The sequence below is a fragment of the Neomonachus schauinslandi genome, chromosome 10, assembly GCF_002201575.2.
Source record: "Neomonachus schauinslandi chromosome 10, ASM220157v2, whole genome shotgun sequence".
In the NCBI taxonomy this organism is placed as follows: Eukaryota; Metazoa; Chordata; class Mammalia; order Carnivora; family Phocidae; genus Neomonachus; species Neomonachus schauinslandi.
The window spans coordinates 116,814,862-116,838,312 of NC_058412.1; the positions used below are offsets into that span (position 1 = coordinate 116,814,862).

Sequence of the window (23,451 nt, forward strand, 5' to 3'; positions counted from 1 at the left end):
TGAATGCGTTGCATACTGCCACTGTACCCCCAACATTTTCCAGACAGCAGAGATGGGAAACATAACTAAGAATCAAGGAAAGGGGGGAAAATAATGCAGATAAAGGAGCAATAAGCAACTGAAATGGGTGAAGCAGTTTGCAGAACCGACAAGCAGTGTGATACCCAGTGGATTTGCAGTGTCTGCTGCTTTAGGATTCAGGGAGATTATAAGTCAATCAGGGTGATTTAGGGAAAAATAAACTGTGACATGGTTCATATTTTCCCCCCAGATGTTTTTCTGTTTCCTCTCACATACTCAAATTGTCTAATTAATTAAGGAAAACATTGCAGTGGATTTCTTTGGTGAAGCTTTTGCTGGCTGCGAGATTTGAGAGTGAGATTGTATCTCTCCTTGGGATAAGAGGGGAAAACAGCTCACTCTCGTATTTACAGGCACCCTCAATTCTGGCATCAGTATCCCCTCAAATCTGCAGCTGGTGTCCTACATTGTTCTTCACACCATAAAGGGCAAAGCCTAGAAAATTGTACCTCATTTATGATTCGGGTTTGCAAATTAGTCAGTAATTTCAGCTTTTCCTCCTTGCCAGATACTTCCTTTAAGTGTCACCGAGAAAAAGTAAAGAGGCCTTATTTTAAGATCTGTCTCTCTTGCCATTGTTCCATCCTCTGGCTCAGTTTGCAGTTGTATTGTTGGGTATCTTATGCACAAGTGTTTAGGCAGTGTCAGTCAAATGAGACGTTTCCTTCTCTCTCTTTTCCCCTCCCCAAAGTGACAGGGTATGATTGGAAAAAATAGATGCTTAGAGTCAGTCACTTCTGCCACAACCTTTGTGACTTTGGCCAGGCTAGTTAACCTCTCTGGATCTTTGTTTGCTCACTGTAAAAGCTATGAGGATTGCATGAGAGTAAAGAGAACAGTTTATATAAAAGACCTGATTGCAGTACACAAAGTAAGTGTTTTGTTGGTTTATTTGAATTTAGCAAAGTGACTGTCTGTCATGTACCATAGCATTGCACTACCCCTGGAAGAATATGCCAGGACGAACAAGGGTTTGGTGACTGCCTTCAAAGGACTGGAGTTTTTCTTGGTCTGTGGGAGATACGAATAGTGAATGATCAGATGTCAGAAGGGGTCGAGAGCTAGATTCAAACTCTCTACTTAATTTTTGATCTAGACCCAGGGTAAGGCATGCCACATAATTTTATTTAATCGTGATAACTTACTTCCATTTCCTAAGTGAGGCAGTCAGAGAGGATATACCACAGACGCACGGCAGGTTTCATCTTCCCCTACAGGTTTCTGACTGGCTACTGATGAGAAAGTTGTTACCAGATGGATAATTACTTCTTGATTATGCAGTGTTTCCTTAGGTACCGTCCAGGGTTTGTATCAGGGTTACCCAGAGGGCAGTCTCCCTAAGGGTACAGATTGTGTGCAGAGGGAAGCATGCAGTAGTATAAGCGTTATTTCACCAAAGAAGGAAGCTTGGTTTTTGCTTTTCCTGCTACTGCCCAGTAGCCATTTGGTCTTGGCTAAGCTGTTAATCTCTGAATATCAGCTCTCTATGACATGACTACTGACAGTTTCCTATAAGGTTGTATGAATCAAATTAGAGAAATTTAATTGCTGTTCTATGCATTAAATGTAATACAAATGTCAGGCATTTTATTATGTTAATACTGTTCTCAAGAAGGAATTAGAAATTCATCAGAAGTAACAGTTTCATAAAAGCTTAGCGTAGAACGTTAGGAATGTTTTGAGTATAACCCTAAATTTTGAGGTCAGTGTAAAGTATGGCAAATAAACTTCCCAACTAAACATCTCTTGGTGCTGTGGTCTAGAAACACGCTTTTGACTTGAGCAAACTATTGACCTGACTTAAGATGGTGCTTTTGCAAGGTGTTTGTTTCAATTACATAGGGAAGTACACTGAACTTGATTTCAGAAGACCTAGGTTCAAGTGCTAGCGCTGGTACTCACTAACTTTGTAACCTTGAATTTTACTTTGTCTCCTAAAGCTTAGATTTACTCATCTTAAGTTAGGGATAATGAAACCTGCCCTTTCTTTGCCTTGGGGTCACTTCAAGACTCAAAGAGGTAATGGGATGGGAGAGCAGCACACTGTAAACTATGGGTGGTCGATTAGTTCTTTTGTTCATGCAGGTGAGAAGAAAGTATGGGAATGGGGCCATTTTGGGACTTTTTTTTTTTTTAAAGATTTTATTTATTTATTTGAGAGAGAGAGAGTGAGAGAGAGCACATGAGAGGGGGGAGGGTAAGAGGGAGAAGCAGACTCCCTGCCGAGCAGGGAGCCCGATGCGGGACTCGATCCAGGGACTCCAGGATCATGACCTGAGCCGAAGGCAGTCGCCCAACCAACTGAGCCACCCAGGCGCCCTCATTTTGGGACTGTTTTGTGACATGTATCCCTTTCTCCTTTTGCTTCCCTGTTGCTGAAGGTGGATGGGCAGGTGGTGGCCCTGCTTGTGCAGAATCTGGAGCGCCTGGATGAGTCCGTGAAGGAAGAGGCGGATGGTGTCCACAACACTCTAGGTGAGAGGCAGGGCGACCAGTGATCAGAGACCTTCGTGTTTGTTTTGGGCTTGGTGCTCATTTCTTTCTTCCTTCATAATAGAGTCAACAGCAGCGGTGTTTTCTTTCCTTCTACTCCCAGACTGCCGCTCCAGAAATGAGGACCCTTGTGTAAATTTCATATAACTGCAGCTTTGGTTTGGCTTGGCAAGTAATAAAAGCAGAAATCCACTAAGTAGGGTATCTTCCTGGACAAAAACTGGCTCCTTTTAGCAGAACTTTGCCTTCAAATGTTAGGGTCATGTCTATGCAGGGTGAATTTTTTTTTTTTTTTTTAGCTTTAGAAAGTGTATATTTTACAATTTTTAGTCCCCCATATTGGTTTTTCTTCCTACTTTCCTTCAGTGGGACTACAAACTTTGGAACAATGGAGTACCTTTATAAGACAGCTTATTTGAAAAAGAGTTAAGTGTTTATCTTCTTATGTGTAGTTTGCCACGTAAACTTAGTTGAAATATTGCTGTTAACTTGGATGCACTTTCATCACATGTGAATTTAAGTGGGTGTCTTTTGTAGTATTTCCCTTCCTCCTCCTTGAATCTCCCAGGTCTTTCTCCTGGCAAAGTTGTCAAACCATTAGCCTATTTAAAATTGTGGTTTTGGGTAGTTCTCCTTTATCACTGGTCATTGTCTTATAAAAAAACCAAAGGTGACATATCTTAAGCAGAGCTTGAGAAATGAATGAGGCCCAGCTGAAGCAGAAATTTTGATGAGATTAGATTTTTCTCTCAAGTCTTTTTGTCTACCACAGATTTCTCTTATAGTTTTATACTCTCTTCTGTGAGCATTATCATAAACAAGAGGGAAGACATAGCACCGAGGGAGTACGAGAAGAGAGAACACAACAATCTGTAACTTGGGGGTTGGCTTTAGTCTAGAGCTAGAATTTGGCATTACCATCTGTTAGCCTAATGCTGGATTTTGCTGAATAGAAAGCTCATCAAAAGTCTTAACTGACTGTTAATAAAAAGGGCCTGGTATAATGAAAAAAGCACCAGGCTGGCTGTCTGTAGAGATCTGTCTAGTTTTAGCACGGTCGCCTACCAGCAGCTCAGGAGGTTCATCCCTCTCTCATTTATTGAGCACCTGCAGTTTGTGAGGCACTGTGCTAGGCACTGGGTAGATTAAAGATGAATTGGGCATGGTCTTAACTCCCTAAGAAGCAGACTGATGGGAAAGCCTTGAACAGAAAGGAAAGATAATACAGGGAGACAAATGGTATAATAGGAGTCAGTGGAGAGCAGTGTGGAAGTGAGGAAGGGTCTCCAAAGGTAGCTGATTGGGGCTGAATATGAAGACAGGTGCGTTTTGACAGAGAAATGTGAGAAGGACCCTTGGGTAGGAGAGAGTCACAGTTGTAAAGCTGTGAGTGGGCGTGGGCTTGGGGAAAGTGTAGTGTGGCACTCCCACTGTGGCAGTGGGAGGTAGTGGTAGCGGGAGACGGGACCAGAGGCATGAGTTTGCCCAGATGGTGGAAGACCTTGTAAACCGAGGCAAGATGATTGGATTTGGCTCTAGTGAGCAACGGGAAGCCATCCAAAGTGTAAGCAGAGGAGTAAGATAAGGGCATTGGAGATTAAAATGCATGAGTTGATTTTCCTAGAAAGTGTGAGAAAGTAACTTAGCGGTCTCGTTGCTACTCTGCTAACATGGCTTTGTATTCCACTCCCTGAGGGGGCTGCCCCCTGAGTCTTTAACTTCCCACTGGCTGACAGCGGCAGAGGAGTGAGGATGAGCGTAAGAGGCATGGGGATTTCTTTATCCCTTTCTCCTTCAAAATTCAGATCTGATGTGTTCTGGGCATTGGGCTTAGAGAACGTGGACCTAACTCTATCCCCTTTATAATAGTCACGTATCCTGGGATATGGAGCGGAAGGGGCCCTGAAGGAAATGAAAGCACTGGATGTGTTAGAATGGAACTATACAGGGGATTTTTTAAAAATGTCCCCCTTTTTAGTATCATGGTTATGTAATAACTTAATAACTTTTTTTTTCCTTTGGCCTCCTAAGTTTTAATTTTTCTATTTAGCAGCAATTTGGCCCTTGTAGGAGATAGCAGGACCAATTATATTTGCTTCTGAGTACCTGACAGTTACCTCTGCCAGCATGGCCTTTACCCTCTCTGCACATTTTTTTGTTCAATTAAGAAGATCATGCTTGCTTCCCTTGCAATATCCAGAGAAAGAGAATTGAAAGTGAATGTCAGGAAGGGAAGAGACTCTGAATTCACCATCCCCTGATTTTTTTCCCTAGGCTTCCTGCCTAGTCAGTCCCCTGTCTCTTCAGTTACAGGTCTCTGGGGCTCCCATGCAGTGAGGACTAAGAAGGCCTTCCTGGGCAGATATCCACCTTTCTCTGTGTTCTGCTCTAGTGTTGTTCCCTATTAGCACAGAACATCTATCACATTCCTTTTGTAAATTTCATCATTTTCAGTTAGGAGTTTTACTTGCAACATTACTTGAATTAAAAAAAAACCATAGCATCTCCCTGGTTAATCTAATAATGACAACACAGCATCTGGCTAAGAGGAATACAGGAAGTGGGAAGAGGAATATGGTGTCTGTCATGGGAAGGGAAGCAAGCTTGTTGCAGATGGAAACAAAATTGCCCTCCCAAATGACTGCTGTCTGTCTCCCTTTAGCTATTGTGGAAAACATGGCAGAGTTCCGGCCTGAGATGTGTACCGAGGCTGCCCAGCAGGGTCTTCTGCAGTGGCTGTTGAAGAGGCTGAAGGTCAGTTTGGCTTTGTGGGACTGTAGCTCACACTGCTCTTCGCTCTGGGCCTGGCTGAAGCTGGCTCACTGGCACAGATGTTTGTCCCTTTTGCTGTGGGATCTAGTTTGGGCATCTTTACTGAAAGATCTCTTGCGTCTTTCTTTGCTTTTCCCCTGTTTGTTTTAAAAGAAGAGGCTTTGAAAGTAGCCTTTAATACCTCTGAAAATACTAAAAACATTTTGTAAATACAAATAAACTCATGTGGTACAGAAGGTATAAAACTGAAAGTAAAAGCTCCCCTCAGCAGATTCCTTCTAGTTCCGCTTGCCAGAGTCTGCCACTGTTAACAATATTTTACCTATCCTTCCAGAAGTTTTCTGTGTATCTAGGAGTGTGTGTGTTTTTCACAAACAGAATTATACAATATTTTATTTTGCAAGTTGGTTTTTTCACTGAACTAATAGCTGCCTAGTATTCTGTTTTATGCATATACCAAAATTAACCATTCCCCTTTTTATAACACGTATTCACTGCTGTGTAACAAGTTTCCACTGTTACAAGCAGTCCTGCAGTGAATATTCTCATATACACACTTTTTTCTTGCACACTTCTTCTTCTTCTTTTTTTTTTTTTTAGTTTATTTGACAGAGAGAGAGAGAGAGAGAGAGGGAACCCAAGCAGGGGGAGTGGGAGAAGGAGAAGCAGGCTTCTGGCTGAGCAGGGAGCCTGATGCGGAGCTCGATCCCAGGACCCCGGGATCATGACCTGAGCCGAAGGCAGATGCTTAACGACTGAGCCACCCAGGTGCCCCTCTTGCACACTTCTGTTAGTTTATCTCTAGGATAAATTCCTAGAAGTAGAACTGATAGAGATGGAAGGATATACACATTAACATTTTTGGCGGGTATTGCAAAGTTGTTCTGCATAAAGGCTGCCCCACTGATTTTTTTTTTTTTAAAGATTTTATTTATTTATTTGACAGAGACAGTGAGAGCAGGAACACAAGCAGGGGAAATGGGAGAGGGAGAAGCAGGCTTCCCACTGAGCAGGGAGCCCAATGTGGGACTTGATCCCAGGACTCTGGGATCATGACCTGAGCCGAAGGCAGATGCTTAACGACTGAGCCACCCAGGCGTCCTGTCCCACTGATTTGAGAGTATCTGTTTCCCCTAGCAACACTGGGTACTATCAAACTTAAAGTTTTGTTAATCTGCTAAATGAAAACCGGTATTTTATTTTATTTTGGAATTTTAAAATCAGGGAAAGAATATTGGCTTCTACTTGTTTGTTAGCTATTTGTATTCATTTCTTTTAACTTATTATTTATATCCTTTTTTCATAATTATATTTCTGTTGGACTGTTTATTCTCTTTTCTTCTTAGTATAGCCCTTTTGACTATCTTTTTAACAGTTAGTGCGGTCCTATAGAGTAAATGAGGAAAAAGAGAGGCAAGAGCTTCTCTTAAGAGTAGTGTTAACCAAAGGTGTGATGGGAGGCAGTTTGGGACTGCTTATATGCTACTGAAATGGTCAGCAAGCAAGGATTCTCAGCTTTTCTGTGAGAAGGAGGCATTTGTTCTTAGCAAGAATGATTCTCTAAGTATTCATGGCCTTGCTATGCTTCAGAGCGTCACAGAGATCCAGAAAGTCTAAGGTACGTCAGGTCAGATTTACGCCCCCCCCTCCCCCCCCCCACTGTCTTGGCAGGGCTCAGGAAGAGTGTTCTGCCTAAGATAGCATATGCCCCATGATTACCCTTCTTTCTGATGATTTAAGTCTTCCCCAATCCTACTTATTTAACCATTTGTTCCCATGAAACCTATAACACAGACTTATATATATAGCATGACTTGAACATACTCATATTCAGCTAGTCCAGATACTATCATCGGTGGGTATGGGCACATTTGCCTGGCAGAGTATAAACTCAGTGCATAGTTCAGTAGATTGCAACTCCCTACACACACCCACACACACACACACACACACACACACACACACCCCCACACACCCACCCACCTTTTAGGGGAAAAAAAATCAGGTCTGGTTAATTCATGCATTGTCATCTTTGCAACTTCCTTTTGATCTCCTCTCATGAGTCTTGATGTCCTTTGGTTTTAGGACTAGACTTGTTTCCCCATGTAATTCTCAATTTCTTCTTTCCTCAACATTCAACACATTTTTATTCTCCAAAGCCTTAAAACATTTTGGGAGTGAGGAGTGGAGGGGAAGAAAGTAGGACACAGAGTTGAGGGGATGGGATAGATGACAGGGACCTGAGCTGTTCGTGGGGTGGCCATAGGTGAGAGCTGCAACATATATATACAAAATATACAAAACAATCCAATAGCTTTTGTCTCTGAAGTCAAGACCAGTTTCTTTCAGTTCCTTGAGACTTGATACTACTTCAGGGATCCTTCATTAAACCAGAATGTCAGGCCTCCTCTGCCCTTCTAAAGGTGTTGAAACTTGCCAGTCTTTTTTTGAACTGGTAACAGGAAGGGAAATTGAGACCTTTGGGGGTTTGGCTTGGATTACATTACCCTAATGAGAGTAATAAAGAGTCCCACTTGATAGTCTAGCAAGCTAGTGACTCTTGCCTTTTAGGCACAGCGTTTATGTAATCCTCGGGGCATAAATAGTTATGTTGCTGTCTCTAAAATAGTTTTTCAAGGTTTCAGGGTATCTAAACATTAAAATGCTATTTGCTTATTTTAGTAGTAAGCAAGTGCCCTTAGAAAAATCCTGTACTGCCCAGATCATTAATGAGAATCCTGCTTAAGGGTAAGGCCAGCAAGAGGCATGTTTTTAAAAACAATGCCTTGCTCTTTTTTCTCATCATCTGGGAAAGTGCTTGTTATAATTTTCACCATCATAAACATACTGAATCTGAGTGCTGGACCTAGATCCTGACTTTCACCAGTGGAACTCTAAAAAATACAGATTTCCATGGGGCACCTGGGTGGTTCAGTCGGTGAAGTCGAGCTGACTTCAGCTCAGGTCATGATCCCGGAGTCCCAGGATCGAGCCCCGCATCTGCAGGCTCCCCGCTGAGCAGGGAGTCTGCTTCTCCCTCTGACCCTCCCCCATTTCGTGCACACTCTCTCACACACACTCTCTCTCCCTCAAATAAATAAATAAAATCTAAAAAACAAAACAAAAGCAGTTTTCCAGACCCTTTGTCTCAGTCTCTGTCTTTGGTATATTTTAGAGAAGTTCCACCTATGATTCTAATGGACAGCCCTCATTAATATCCTCTGCTCTCTGGAGATGTGAACATTACTGTTAGCCGTTTTTGTTCTGCACTACTCCTGCACTAGATTTAACACCCCACTTTCAGTGTGCCGTTCCCTGTTGAAGAACCTCTTTCTACACGATGCTGATGACCTCTCCAACAGATCCCACCTTTTCTGCTTACTTTTAAAGTCCCCTTATACCGGGCCTAGTCTGACTTTTTCATTTCTCATTTTTAAAACATTGGTCTTATTACTTTTCAGACATTTTTTACCTACCCCCTGCTCTGCAAAGGTCAGAATGATTTTGACTTCTGTATCTGTTGTTCATGCTCCTCCTTCCACCAGGAATGACTCCTGTCTTTCTTACATACTTCTCAGTTATACACAGCCTTCATTAATCAGTTTAAATCCCTACTCTTCCATGTAGCCACCATCATTTTTAGAACTGAAAGGAAATTTATAACTTCTATCGCAAATTTTAAAAAAATCGAGACCTATAGAGATTAAGTGCCTTGCCCAAATTCATACAGCTAGTTAGAGATAGAGCTGGGATTAAATCCAAAGACTCCAGACTTTCTTCACACACCCTTTCCATGGCATTACTTTGCCCCCCAGCCCATTGCCACCCTCTTTCTTGTCTGAATATTAGACATTTTACTTTTTCCATACTGGTTCACTTGTGGGAGGCAGCAGATCTGGGTTCTGACATTTACCTATAACTGTGTGACATTTATCCTCATGAAGCATTTTTTCTTCATCACCCAGCAGCAGACCTTCTTGGTATATGTGCTTATTGTCTTTCTTTAAGTATCCATCAACTCTTTAAAAGCAAGGACTGGGTCTCCATTATTTTTGCATCTCCCAGTTGTTCTCAAGGTGTGGTTCCCGTGGCAACATGTTAAAAATGCAAATTCTTGAACCTACCCCTTGACCTGCTGACTCCACCCATCTTGGGTGGGACTGACAGTTAGTTTTAAGAAGCCCTCCAGGTGACTTGGTGTCTGGTTAACATCTGAGAACCACCATAGTTTATGTTGCCTGTTAAGCCTTGCTGTTTGAACATCCCATATTTATTCAGTAGTCTTTGAGTAATTCTTCAGTGAGTGGCACCTTGACGAGTCCTCTTTTGGTGCTGGTAGCTTAGCAGTATATAGAAATACTCATGGATTTTTCATCCATTTAAATAAATGTCACTAATTTGTGCTAATGAGGATGAAACCCATTGCAGATGATTGCATTAAATGGGTTAGCAGGTGAGCAGGTAACAGGAGTGTGAGCCAGACCATCACAGTTCATTTTTATGGGGAATACCAGCTTATTAGGATGTTGTGTACTATTGAAAATAACACCAAAACCCAAAGTTTTATTTTTCCTTTTCTAAAGAAACAAAATTAAGATTCCCTTTGTTTCCTAGTTAAATCAGTGTTTCAGAAACAGTTGCAACATTCAGCATATGAGCTAATGAATTGAGAATTGGCAACATGATACTACGTGTACAACTGGTTGATGGGAAGTTCTTAGCCTCCTATGACCAGGAGCTGGGATTTTACAGGGCACAATCTGCTTCAGCAATTGTACAGAGCTGTGGATGTGTCTGAACCTGCCCCATGTGTTCCAGGTACCAGAGGTGAGCTGCAGAAATAACCTGCAGCTTCTGGCTGCGGGTGGGAGCATAATTGTTTTGTACTTTCCAAAAAAGCAGCAGTTCCCAAAGAGGTGAAGTTTAATTTTATTCGAGGCTAGTACATGCTGTGTACAAACCTATGCTTGACTCTATAATTACTCTGACAGCTGAAAGATTTAGGATCACCAGGCTCCTGGATAGAAGAGAGCCCCCAGAAGCTTCAAGTTCCATTGGTTAACTTTGCAAACTCCAAGAGACCATATCTCCTAAATGAGTTCTCCTTTCTCCTGATTTTAACTAAATATCCTTGTAATTTGGCAGTTTGATATTTTGTAAGCTTGGAGGCCATCGTCTCTGGCTGATATTTAAATAGAAATAAAACTTCCTTGGTGACTTTTTGTCTTTGGCTAGACGTGGAAGAATAAACTCCTTCCTTCCCACCTGGCCCACAGTTTCCTTTATTTCTTTTCCACCAGATTAAAATACTTGGTTGTCCTTATCATCACCATTAAGTTTTCCCCATCTGATATGAGTGTCATGTGTTGGCTGTTGACTGTGTGGGAAGCGTTATTCTGGATACCTCACATATATTATTTTTGATCCTTACAACCTTCCAAGTGGGTGCTGCTATCCTCAGTTTACAGATGTGGGAAGAATTCCACAGAAGAGAAGTGATTGCCCCAACCCCACAGGAAGTATGGGGCAGAGCCTGTGACAGTTGGGCCCGGGTATCTCCAAAGCCTCCCCTTCTTGCCAAGGTACTTTCCAGCTGGTACCCCTTTCAGGCTCTGAAGCATTTTAGGGCTCAGTGTTGGGGAGTTACGGGGTCTAATCATTTTGACTTCCTGATTAGATTCCTCCTTCATGCCAGTTTTTCAAAGAACCTATATTTTAATAGAAAAAGTGATGAAATTATAATTTTTGATTTTTAAAAGTTTACTTTGGGCAAACTGGAAACTCCTTGAGGTGTCACAGCAAAAGCTGGAGATTTCCTGGGGCAATCAGGAGTTCTTGGTAGAGGGGAACTAGCTCTTGGGTGCCTGTGATGTATATACTGTTTAGTTTAATCCAACTACCCCATGAGGAAATTATTACTTATTTTTACTTAACATAAGAGGAATCGGGTGAGAGAGGCAGAGTAATTTGGCCAAGATCACGTAGCTGAAAACCGTAAGAGCTGAGATTCTAGCCTGGATGTTTCTGATTATAGTCATGAGAAAAACTTATGTGTTAGGTACTTCCATATTACCTTATTTAATTCTCATAGTAACTTTCCTGATGTTATGTTATTTATTTATTTTATTATTTTTATTAGGATTTTTTTTATTATTTGCTTTTTACAGATAAGAAAACTTAAGACCGAGAAATGTTCCTTGGGTCATATATGCCCACTCTCAGTTCATGGTGCCCTGGATGTCTTAGGAATTTCGTTTTTACAGTGCCCCTCTGCCAGGAAGGACCTAACAATCGTGTTTATTAAGTAGTTAGGTCCAAGCAATTTAATACGTATTTATGTCCTAACAATTCAGTAGCCATTTGAAAAAGTAATACACATGAATTAAAAGAAAAAGAATATTTTTATTTTATACTTAAAGACCACAGGTACTTACTAATAGATGTGTGTGCCTTTGAGTGCTGCACAACTTCTAAAACCTTGGAATCCAGTTGAACACCACCACCCTCATTCCTGCTCTCCATACTGATTTTCACACAGTTCTTTTATTACAGCAACCACCAAAAACCAGCTTCACAAAGACAGGATGTCATCAAAAGAGTATACCTGGAGCTAGTAGTTAATGCATTGTTCAACAGATGTCAAATGTCACTGTGCTTTCTTTGGAAATTTTAAAGTATCCTGCAGTGCCCCTGTGAATTGAGTTTGACACCCCAGGTACCTCGGCACACAGTTTGGGAACTGCAGACTTCGTGTCACATAGGTAGTCCATGCTCATGAGTCAAACCTAGGTGCATCAATCCCAGATTCATACATATATTTTTTAAACATGACCATATTAATTATTAAAATTATTTTTAATTCAGTGTAATATTTTTAAGTGCCGTAACAATGGACAAGGTTCATGTCTAATTCACCTGTGTGCTTTCATGTTTAGTTCTTTGTCTTGCGTATAGCAGATGCCTAATAAATACTCGTTGAAAAAAAAGAGAAAATCTCCCCCTCATCTCGGAGATAGGATTTATAAAATCAAATAAAGGACAAGAGCCACTGAAACCACAGAAAGGCTATGATGTCTTTTGGCTTCTTTTAGTTACGTGCCTCTTGGTTCAAACAAGAACCCTGGTCCTTGAAAAGCTGCATATAAGTGAAGTGGTGTGGCTTAAATCATTTAAAAATACCAATACTTGTAATTTAAATAATTTGAGTAATTTTATTAGCAGATCCTTGATTCTGATAGAGATGCTTACTCCTTGGCTTATCACTGTGTTTTGATTTTTATAAAACTACTTTCCTTAAAGTGAAACATACTACAGATTACTTTTAAACCCTGGCTGTTATATACTGAATTTCTTGAAACAAGGCCTCAAGCTTGCCCAGGGAGCATACCTTGCAGTCAGTACACGTAAGACTTTGCATTAACAGATCTTTTAACTTAAGATGGTCAGCTTCCTGAAACCCTGTGGGGTGGACTTAGGCTTGACGAGAAAGACGTGCATAGAAAACTGAAAAGTTGCTGGGTGTTGCTTCATTAGGGGCCACTCTTCCTTCTTAAGTACAAAATCAATGTCCAGACAGAACTGTGAATAGCACTAAGGTGATGGAGGTGTTAGCTCTAAGATGAACACTTTCCTGTCCTTTCCAGGTACAGAAATGATTTGTCATTTCAAAAACCTGGATAGGTAGCAAGACTGCTGCTGATTAACAATTGTTGTCTATGTGCCTGCATTTTAAGGATCAAGGGATGGTAAATAAAAACACATCGATGAGGTTTGGTCCTCTCTGTGCACCTTTATCCAAAGGGGCCTTATTAATGGTGAGATAGTTGAGTCTCGCTACCGAAGCAACAATGTGGACAGCCATAAAAGATAGTCTCTGCAGTAGATATGTCCCCTCTGAAACACCAAGTAGCAGAGCATGCAGCAGGGAAAGAATTGTGGGTAGTAATTTGGGTGTTAAAATATTAACACATTTCTGCATTTTTAATATGGTTTCCTTTTTAAATAGTAGGCAGATTATGGCACACGAACAGATAGGTTTATGATTTCAAATTAAATTTTAAGCATTAAAAAAATGCAAAAGGAACTACTTTATTATAAATACATTCAACTAATCTAAACAAGAACTTGCTTTCTTTTCACCTTCTCTGATCATCTGTCAGCTAATTTACAGCCTAGTTTTATGATTGTAATATGTGAACAAAGCTTCATAGTGGATTTTAGTCTTAAAATTTCAAAACTTTCAAAACTTTCAATCATTCCTCTAGTTCACATTTGAGTATATACTATGTGCTAGACAACAGTCCCTGGACTTAAAATGGGGAACCTGGGAAGGCTTCACTGAGGAGGTGACTTTCATACCTGGGCATTAGCAATGTGAGAGCCATTGTGTACATCTGCCATTTGTGGTTTTACTATGTAGTATTTGAGTCTGATTTCTTGAGAGCAGAGGGAGGCTTTTTTTTTTTTTTTTTTACCATTAACCTGCCTTTTTGCTTTCTAACTTCTACTTCTTTCTAACTCAGATCCTAGTTCTTGTGAAAAATTCGTCCTGGGGAAGGAAGCATGGCCCCTTAATGTTTTTTCTCATTTCTCCTATTTCCCCACAGGCAAAGATGCCTTTCGATGCCAACAAACTGTATTGTAGTGAAGTGCTGGCCATATTGCTCCAGGACAATGATGGTGAGGCTCCCTCTCAGTATTGATATTCTGTTAGGATAGGAGCCAGGCTTGTTTCAGATCATGACAGCAAGCTCTCTTGCCTTTGGCATCCCCTTGCTCTCTCTCTTGCTCTCTGTGCAGCTTTTGTACTCTGTCAAGCTGTATTGATTTTGTTTGCTGATGTATCAGTGTTAGACGGCTGTAAAATCTGACAGTTAGCTTCATTTTTTTCTTCCTCTATTTTTTTCCCCTTTTAGAAAACAGGGAATTGCTTGGGGAGCTGGATGGAATCGATGTGCTTCTTCAGCAGTTATCCGTGAGTAATTCTTATGCTTCCTGTCTGCCGTGAAGATACATGGCCTGCTTTAAATGGGAGGTGGAGCTGGAAAATGTGGGAAGAAATAGGCCGTGTGATGCAAGCCATATGGAGTATGTTGGCAGGTTTGAGGTTACAGTGGAGCTACATAGTTTGCCTCCTTTTCTTAGTCATTTGCTCTTTATGGCCAGGTATCACTGTGTATCTGCTATGGATTGATTTTCTCCGTCTTCTGATATTTGTCAATTCAGAAGAGGTGTGCTTCCTGCTTAAGTGTATATTCTTGGGCCGAGAATACCAAATTATTTCCAGTTGACCCAGTCCCAAGATGAATCACTTTCTTTCCTTTCAATCTGCCAGTAAAATGGATTCTCTTCATTTAGAATCCAGATAAGCTCAAGGAATACAAGTTCCAGTGCTGTGGGATAGAGGTCACGGAGGAGGATAGGGAAGGATGTGGTTCTAGAGGCTGGAATAAGAAATTAGAAAATGGGGGCGCCTCGGTGGCTTAGTCGTTAAGTGTCTGCCTTCGGCTCAGGTCATGATCCCCCAGGGTCCTGGGATCAAGCCCTGCATCAGGCTCCCTGCTCGGCGGGAAGCCTGCTTTTCCTTCTCCCACTCCCCCTGCTCGTGTTCCCTCTCTCGCTGTCTCTCTCTCTCTGTCAAATAAATAAATAAATCTTTAAAAAAAAAAAAATTTAGAAAATGCCATTTTCTCATTGTAAGAAATGTAAGTCTAGTTGAAATGTTCTGCTGGCATTCTGAAAATACTGTTAAGATTTCTTCTAACAAATCTCTTCTGAATCTCTTTGCTATTCCAAAACCAAGACTGAATATAGATCATTTGGATAAATCTTGAGTGTTGGGAGTGTCTGAGATGTCAGTTTGCATACATCTGCCATCTTGGTGCCAGCAGCCTGAGTGGCTTGGCCTCCACCCCAAAAAATAGAGCTTTGAAATGTGAATCTGTTCCCAGTGTTCTGGGAAGGTGCTTAGTCCTGTTCCTGCAAGATTATTGATCATTTTTTAGTAGAGTCTATGGGTATGCATATACTGTTAAAAGGCTTTCCTCTTAACATGCCGTATATCTCTGGCAGAGACGAAACGTCTGCTTTTAGCTGTTTCCATGACTTAGAGCCACAACTGCTGTGTGAGGCAGTTCAGTAGCCCCGACGGTTAGGAAACTTCCTTAGGTTGTGGCCCTTCTAGATTGTGGTTTCTTTTAGAAGGGGTGAAATGGGTTGTGGTTGGGCTGGGCAAGTAGAGGGCTTTGGAGGTAACTGGCAAAGTTGTTTTTTGACCTGGAGATGGTGGTTTCAGCTGTATATGCCTTTTATGGAATTTTCTATATCTGTGCTCTATTTCACAGTAAAAGGGTTTTGTTGGTTTGGGTTTTTGGTTTTTTTGCTTTGTTTTGTTTTTAAATCTGCCTCCTTGGAACTATCAATCACTTATGGACCCAGTGGTCAGTTGAGTGTTTTGGTTTTTTGTTTGAGCTGATAGCTATCTAATACCTGTGACTCAGAAAGTCCAGTTTCTCTAACATGGAAGCTGTAGAGAATTTTGTTTGGTGAGCTTCTGCTTCCTCAGTTGCTGGGGTTATCAGGACAGGCAGACTTTGGAAATTGTTGAATGCTGACTGATGAAAAGATGTTCTCTTATGGCTCTGTGCTTTCTGGTGTCTTTGCTTGACAGGTGTTTAAAAGACACAATCCTAGCACCGCTGAAGAGCAGGAGATGATGGAGAATCTCTTTGATTCACTCTGTTCCTGCCTAATGCTCAGTTCCAATCGTGAGCGCTTCCTGAAGGGTGAGGGTCTACAGCTGATGAATCTCATGCTCAGGTACGTTTCTTATCTCCTAGTGCTCCGTTTTTTTTGTCCAGCTCCTCACCGTTAGCCCAAATTCCAGAACACATATCTATGGTCTTTTAGTCCATTGAGTTTATTAGATACGAAAAATAGTAAGGCCTTCAGGGGTGCGTGTGCACGTGTGGCACGTGCCTGCGTGTGTGTGTGTGTGTGTGTGTGTGGTGGGGGGCAGGAGGGTCTTCTCTCAAGTTAGAGTGGGTGAATAGAAAGTACATTTTGGTCTGTTTGTGCCCTGTTGTATCAGTTGGTGATATGACTGCTCTCTTGAAGGGAAATGTCTTTTTGCTCCTTCTCTTACTGTGTTGGTTTTGGGAAATCTAGTCATGATCTTCTAAACATACCCTATGTTAATTTCTAAACTTTATATCACATAGACCTATCTATTCCATATGTTTGTATTTTTCTTGTTGATAGCAGAATATCATTTTTTATTCATACATATTTTTCATTATATGTTTTCTGTCAATTGCACATGTGCTATGTGCCTAGCATAGGAGATAAGAAAATGTGCAAGACAGTTCTCGAACTTTTCTTTATAGTAATTTCCTTATAGATCTTGTTATTATTTGTGCTCTAATTCCTTAAGGTATTTAAAATGGATATCATGTTGGGGCGCCTAGGTGGCTCAGTCGTTAAGCATCTGCCTTCGGCTCAGGTCATGATCCCAGGGTCCTGGGATCCAGCCCCACATGGGGCTCCCTGCTCAGCAGGAAGCTGAGCACTCCTCTCCCACTCCCCCTGCTTGTGTTCCCTCTCTCGCTGTGTCTCTCTCTGTCAAATAAATAAAAATAAAAATTTTAAAATGGATATCATGTTTAGTATATCTCATAGAATCCTAATGTTGGAAGTAAATGGGAGGTAGCTTGTGTCAATAACCCTTGAGAAATCTGGGAGAAATGGGAGCAGGGGTATGGTGACCAGAGTGTGGTGGGGGTTAAGGGGCAATCTTTTAAGATTTTTTTTTTTTAAATATATTTATTTATTCATGAGAGACAGAGAGAGATGAGAGAGAGAGAAGCAGAGGGAGAAGCAGGCTCCCAAGGAGCAGGGAGCCCGATGCGGGACTCGATCCCAGGACCCTGGGATCATGACCTGAGCCGAAGGCAGACGCTTAACCGTCTGAGCCACCCAGGCGCCCAAGGGGCAGTTTTTTAAACTGAGAGCCACTAGACCATGTTTGTGTGGCTGGAAGACACTAATCGTTATTACTCTTCATGAAATCGAGCTAGAGTCTGCATTCTTAGAACTTCTATTCATGTACATGCAAACTATGCTAAACTAGATCTTTGAAAAAAAATTTTATAAATTCAATAAATGTATCTATTAAATATAATTTAGAATATAGACATGCAAAACTGCTGTTAAAACACTGATAACGTACTATGTTAAGTGCTGCCCTTATAAAAGAAATGAGTAAGACAGGATTCCTGCCTCTAAGAAGCTAAAAAAAACAGCTCTTGTCACGTAAACACAACCCAACTTTGAGTGTAAATTTCTTTCACTCTTTTTTTCTGTAATTATTTCCTTGTTTTTGCCAGCTTTTTAGTCCTGTCACACATGTAATTTTCTGTACTGTTTCTTTTTAAACTTAACATGGCATTTCTCATGTGGTGACATAATCTTTGTGAGAGTTTTCAATAACTGTATAATGGTCTCTAAGGAAATGTAGCTTACTTAGTATTCTGTTGGTGATATTGAGACTGTTTCCATTGTTTTGATATTGTAGCAAATTCTTCAATGACCATGTTTTTGTTTAAAAGTATTTTTGTATTTAAGATTATCAAGGTATATGTTTCTAAAACATCTTCTCTTTAGGCATGTGTAGGGCTGGGGGCACAGTAGACCTCTTCGTTTGTCCAGTGCATACGAGACCTTGGATTGATTGAAAATCTTCCTTTGTGGAATTGCTTTAAAAAAATCTATTTTAAAGTGCAGAGAGGGGCATTGGAATTATTCGGAGGCCTTTAGTGTTCAGCTGATTTTTGCTAGCTTTACTCTCTTGAGTCTTTTGTTTGTTTATCTCCTTTACCCTTCTAATTGCCTGTCCTTTTGTTGAAATGACCTGCCTTCTCTCGAGTAAATAGCATATAAAGAAGATGCATTTGGCTTCCTGGGCCTTCTAACCTTAAAACTGTACTCTACAGGGACTTTTTCCTAAGCTTCTTAAAGGTCTGAACTGCCAATGTCTTTGGATGGTTGAGTGCAAATATGAAGTGATGTATTCCTGTAGGATATGGGTTGGTAGTGTGCGGCAGTGGGGAGATGAATAAATAACCAGAAATATGGATTATTCAAACAGGAATGCTGAGATTCTGGGAGCCTAATTAAAAAGGTGCTCCAAAAGCCTTAGAAATTGTACCTCTGTAGGATCTCCTAACTTTTCATTTTTGAATGCTGAAGTTACTGTTAGATTAATTCTTTTCATTAACTAGCTATTTTAGCAGATTCAGCATTCCCTTTTTTCTCTTTCCCATGCTTCTTTGTTCTGTGTTATTTTTCTTCTTCAGACTCCCAAATTGAAAGTTTAATTGGGAGGGATTTTTTTTTTTCCTACTAGATTCATCCTGATCTAGCAAGAGTTGCCAAGTTGCTCTCTGTTTAGAGAGAAGCCCGTTCAAGACTTGGAGGCTGTAGCACAAGAAGTTTAGGAAAATTCTGTGGTTCCATTGCTCCTAAGTACCACTCTTTACTGGGATTTAGGCATTGAGCAGTCATGAAATGCCCTCCTGGAAAGGTGGCAGTGTGATATAGCATGGAAGAGTGGGTTTTGGGAGTTGAGGTAAATGTGGGTTTGGAACAAAGCTCTTTCACTTACTAGTGGCTATTTGGTGAGTTACTCCAACCTTTCTGACCTCTGACCCTCAGTTTTTCATCTGAAAAATGGCAGTAACGATGCCAAATTTGCAGGGATTTTGTGGAAACTAAACTATATGTAATGTGTCTGGGACAATTCTGCAGCTGTTAAAACACTGATAAAGTACCATGTTAACTTACTATGTTAAGTGCTAGGCTTAATACAGAGATGAACAAGACAGGATTCTTGCTTTCGAGAAACTCAATCACTAGTGAGGGAGGCCGATGTTAAGTAACTGCAATATAATTTAATGTGTCACATGAACTGTTCCTCTTAAGGATTTGCATATCTGTGAATTTTTTTTTTTTTTACATTTCTGATTATTGATAAGTAAAGGTCATTAGCAAGATAGTCATTTACACACACACATTATCACACATGCACATACACTACCCAATTTAGTATTTATCAACTTTATTGAAGCATCATTTATTTATAATAAAACATGCCCATTTTAAGTGTACAGTTTTAATTTTGATGGATGTATCTATCTTTGTTTTCAACACAATGGAGATATAAATGGCAATGTCCAATAGAAAAGTAATGCAAGCAAGGTATATAGTTTTATATTTTGCAGTAGCATGGTAAAAGGGTTAAAAAAACAAAATTAATTTTAATAATACATTTTATTTAACCCAGTATAATAAAAATCATCTCAACAGGTAATCAATAAAAAATATTATTGCGCCATTTTACTTTTTTCCTACTAAGTCTTTGAAATCCAGTGCATATTTACGTCTCAATTCAGTGCTAAATTTTCATAAAGCACTTGCTTTGTATCTAGGTTTCATAAGATTTATAGTTGAAAAGTAGATTCCCATACCTAAGTTTCTCTAAACATACTTAAATGTTTCCTAATAACTGAATCAAGTATCAGTTTTTAAATTTAAATTGATTTAGTCTGTGTTTTGTTTAGCCTGTGTCGCTCAACAGATTGTTTTTGAGATTCATTCATTTTGCATATATCAGTAATTTGGTTCTTGTTCACTTTTAGCAGTATTCCATTATATTTCTGCATTCCAGTTTTTTAATTTATCCACCTCTTGATGAACATTTGGGTTGTTTCCAGTGTCTTGCTATTATTAATAAAGCTGCTTAAAAATCTTTAAACATATATTTTCATCTCTCTAGGGTAGATACCTAGGAATGGAACAACTAGGTCATATTGGAAATGTAAGTTCACTATTAGAAACTACCAAGCTGTTTTCCAAAGCTGTATCATTTTCTATTCCTCACCTTCCCCCCACCCCAGCAAGGCATGAGAATTCCAGCATATCCTCCTCAACAGTTGATGATTAGGCTGAATTTCTTTAAGAATCTTCTCCCCTATGTCACTTCCTCAGCCCTCTCCTTACGCCCACCCACCTACCCACTCCCAAATGTTGAGGATTAGGTTCTAGCATCCTGTGCTTTCCACTATGGGAGCATTTACCATCCTGTGTGGTAGGCATCTGTTTGTCTCTGACTGTACTATAAGACTCTTGAGAACAGAAACCATGTCTTCTTCCTCTTTTATCCCTAGTACCTAGCAATAGATACACATTAGGTTCCCAGTAAATATTTTCTAAATGAATGAGAAAAGCATCTGAGAAACATTTTTGCTGTTTTAAATCATTGGGTTATAGAATTTCTAGCAAATCCCTTTCATAGACCCAAAGAATGAGGAGTGATTTGTTAAAAGCCATATAGTTGAGAGCTCAGTCTTCTGCCTAGATATATTTAGTCCTAGTTTTCCCTGTCAGATTTTTAAAAAAAGATTTATTTATTTTAGAAAGAGAGCATGTGTGCAGGGGGAAGGGCAGAGGGAGGGAGAGAGAATCCTGAGGCAGATTCCACACGGAGCGCAGAGCCGGATGCAGGGCTCAATCCCAGGACCCTGAGATCATGACCTGAGCCGAAATCAGGAGCTGCTCAACCGACTGAGCCACCCAAGCACCCTTCCCTGTTGGATCAGTTTTTGAACCTGACCTTCAAGGCTCTGGGGAATCCAGGCATCAGCTGGAGTGCTGGGCTTGCTGCCCTGTTTGGCCCGTGCTCGTGCTGTGCAGCAGAGCAGAAGCCAACACAAGTGTCCACACTTCAGCTTATCCCCCTTTGGGACATTTGAACCTCTCAATACTCTTCCTCCGTAATCCTCCAAGGTATTTCAGGGTTATGGTTTAGGCATTCATTTCTTATAACCTTTCTACTCAAGATCCAGAGAATTCCTTCATGCAGATTTGCAGTCCCTCAGCATTTGTTTATAGGGACTGTAAGGAGGTCTATTACCTCTGCCTTTACCGGACAGGCCTTTCTCCTCTGCTTTATCCTCCCACCCAGGTGTTAGTTTAGTTGTCAGGTGACTTTTTTTCACTCCTGTGTTAAGAGTGTTTGGATTCTACAGTAGTCGACAGAATCGATAAGAAAAAAAAAAGCTTTTCATTTTTTGTTTTTCCTCTGTCAAAGGACAGATGAAGACATTTTGGAAAAGAAGAAAAGATTGTTGAGGTGATATTTAAAAAATGGAACCCTTGCTGTAGAAAAAGCAGCAGATAGCCATCCTAGCATCTAGGAAGCCCCCCCCCAAAAAGGAATATCTCATTTAGTCATAGTGTTTTGATAAGGAAAGAAAAATGATGGGGTGAGGGTAGAAGGCGCAGAACCTCTTGGACAGTATATACTGTGTATATATAGTATATCCTCCCCTGATGGAGAAAATACTTCTCCTTGTGTGTCCTCATTCTTTTGCTTTGAGTGTCAAGAATTATGGTACTGAGAGGATGTTTGCGTGGTCTTTGGCTAGCAGCAGAAGAGTTAAGATACGAGTGTGAGCCAAGTGGTATTTTTGTAGTCAGGCATAGTTGAGAGAAAAAGAAAATTTAGGAAAGTCACAATTTATTGTGAAGTTTAACAGAATGATCAGATTCAGAGAGTCTAATTCTCAGTAATAAAACTAACTGATACTTAGTGGGGGGTGGAGGGTGGCCATTATAGAATTTAGCCAGACATGAAGGTAGAGCTATACAAATGCCCTCTTGCCCCCTGGATGGAGACTGGTTTGCCTTTTCTACACTCTTGGTAAGATGGTTGCTGCAAATAGAAGATTTCAATATATCAGGTTTAATTATAGACTGTACTCCAAATCGTTTGCTTCCTGCCACCACAAAGCACTTTTTTTTTAACAGTATGTCCTTGTTTCAAATGGTTCCGTGTTCTTTAAGAAACAACAAAGCCAGTGGGAGACAGAAGAATTACATTGTCAGTTTCCTTGAAAATGTTGACATGAAACTTACTACTTCTGTTGTAAAACCCTGTTGCAGTTAGAAAGAGAAGAGACCACTGAAATCCCAAGGGATGTGTACAAATGCAGCTTGGGGTTGTGTAGCGGAAACACAGTGAACCCATCTTGGTTATTAACTGTATAGACAAAAAAAAAAAAAAGAAAGAAAGAAGAGAAGGGTACAGAGACACATCCCTTTAGGAGCTACCGATTTTTTTCCCCCCTGCGGTTTCTCAGTAAGATTTTCCTTAATCTAAAGAAAAGTGTCTCTGACAAAGAAAACAAAAAATGGCGATGGTATACCATCTACAAAGTAAGCTTTTGCAGGCCCAGTTCTGGACTTGGGCTTGAACCAAGTGTAAAGGTAGGCAGGCCAGCCTGGGGAACTTTTAAACCTTGAAATTTTATGCCCTTTGTTTTTGCCTTGTTCTATATTGGTTTTGTTCCTAATGAACATGGGAAGGTCCAAACTCAATCGCACTATTACTACTCTGGTCCTTTTCAGGTTTTTGTTGTTTTTTAAGAGCTAGAGCTTTTTCTTCTTGCTTTCAGTCTCTGGGATTTAACTGCAAAAGCAAAATAATAATGCAAACATTTTAGAAATCAGTTGAGCTTCCTGATAGGGTTGTATAGTTTGTGCTCCGTGCTGCACACACACATCTTGCTTGTTGTTTGTCCAACAAGCAAGTGTTCCCTTTCCCCATTCACTGAATATTATCATTCTTTCTAAGATGGATAATAGTAGTTTGCACCTGTTCTCTGGGAACCAGAAAAACGCGTCAAAGCACAAAGTAATCCTTCCAACAGCCCTCCAGGCTGACGTTACTTCTTCATAAGTGGAAAGTGCTGGGGCTAAGAAGGCAGATTAAACTGAAGCAAGATTACTTGGCAGGAAATGGTGGAGGACCTGTTGGAGCCCTTCCATCAGACTTCATAGCTATTCATCATTCCAGGGCTGCTAAATTGTACATATTTAAAGTACACAAGTTGATGAGTTTTGCAGTGTGTGTCGACCTATCATGACCATCACTGCAAACATGACAGGAAACATATTTATCGTACCCAAACGTTTCCTTGAGCCCCGTGGTAATCCATAACTCCTCTCCCTCCACCTCAAGTCTCTAGGTAACCATTGATTTGCTTTCTG

At 40.6% G+C, this 23,451-nt stretch overlaps 1 protein-coding gene across 3 annotated transcripts in view; it reads left to right on the top strand.

Annotated features, from left to right (window-relative positions):
• The window catches only part of CTNNBL1 (catenin beta like 1), a 156,278-nt gene that overhangs the window by 59,391 nt on the left and 73,436 nt on the right, over window positions 1-23,451 (top strand). For 2 of the 3 annotated variants that reach the window (XM_044918492.1, XM_021688906.1), the window contains exons 6-10: window positions 2,463-2,556; window positions 5,237-5,328; window positions 13,953-14,025; window positions 14,262-14,320; window positions 16,016-16,164. In XM_044918492.1, the coding sequence (XP_044774427.1) occupies window positions 2,463-2,556; window positions 5,237-5,328; window positions 13,953-14,025; window positions 14,262-14,320; window positions 16,016-16,164 (467 nt within the window). The remainder of the gene's footprint in view (window positions 1-2,462; window positions 2,557-5,236; window positions 5,329-13,952; window positions 14,026-14,261; window positions 14,321-16,015; window positions 16,165-23,451) is intronic. The other variant, XM_044918493.1, reaches the window with a different exon arrangement.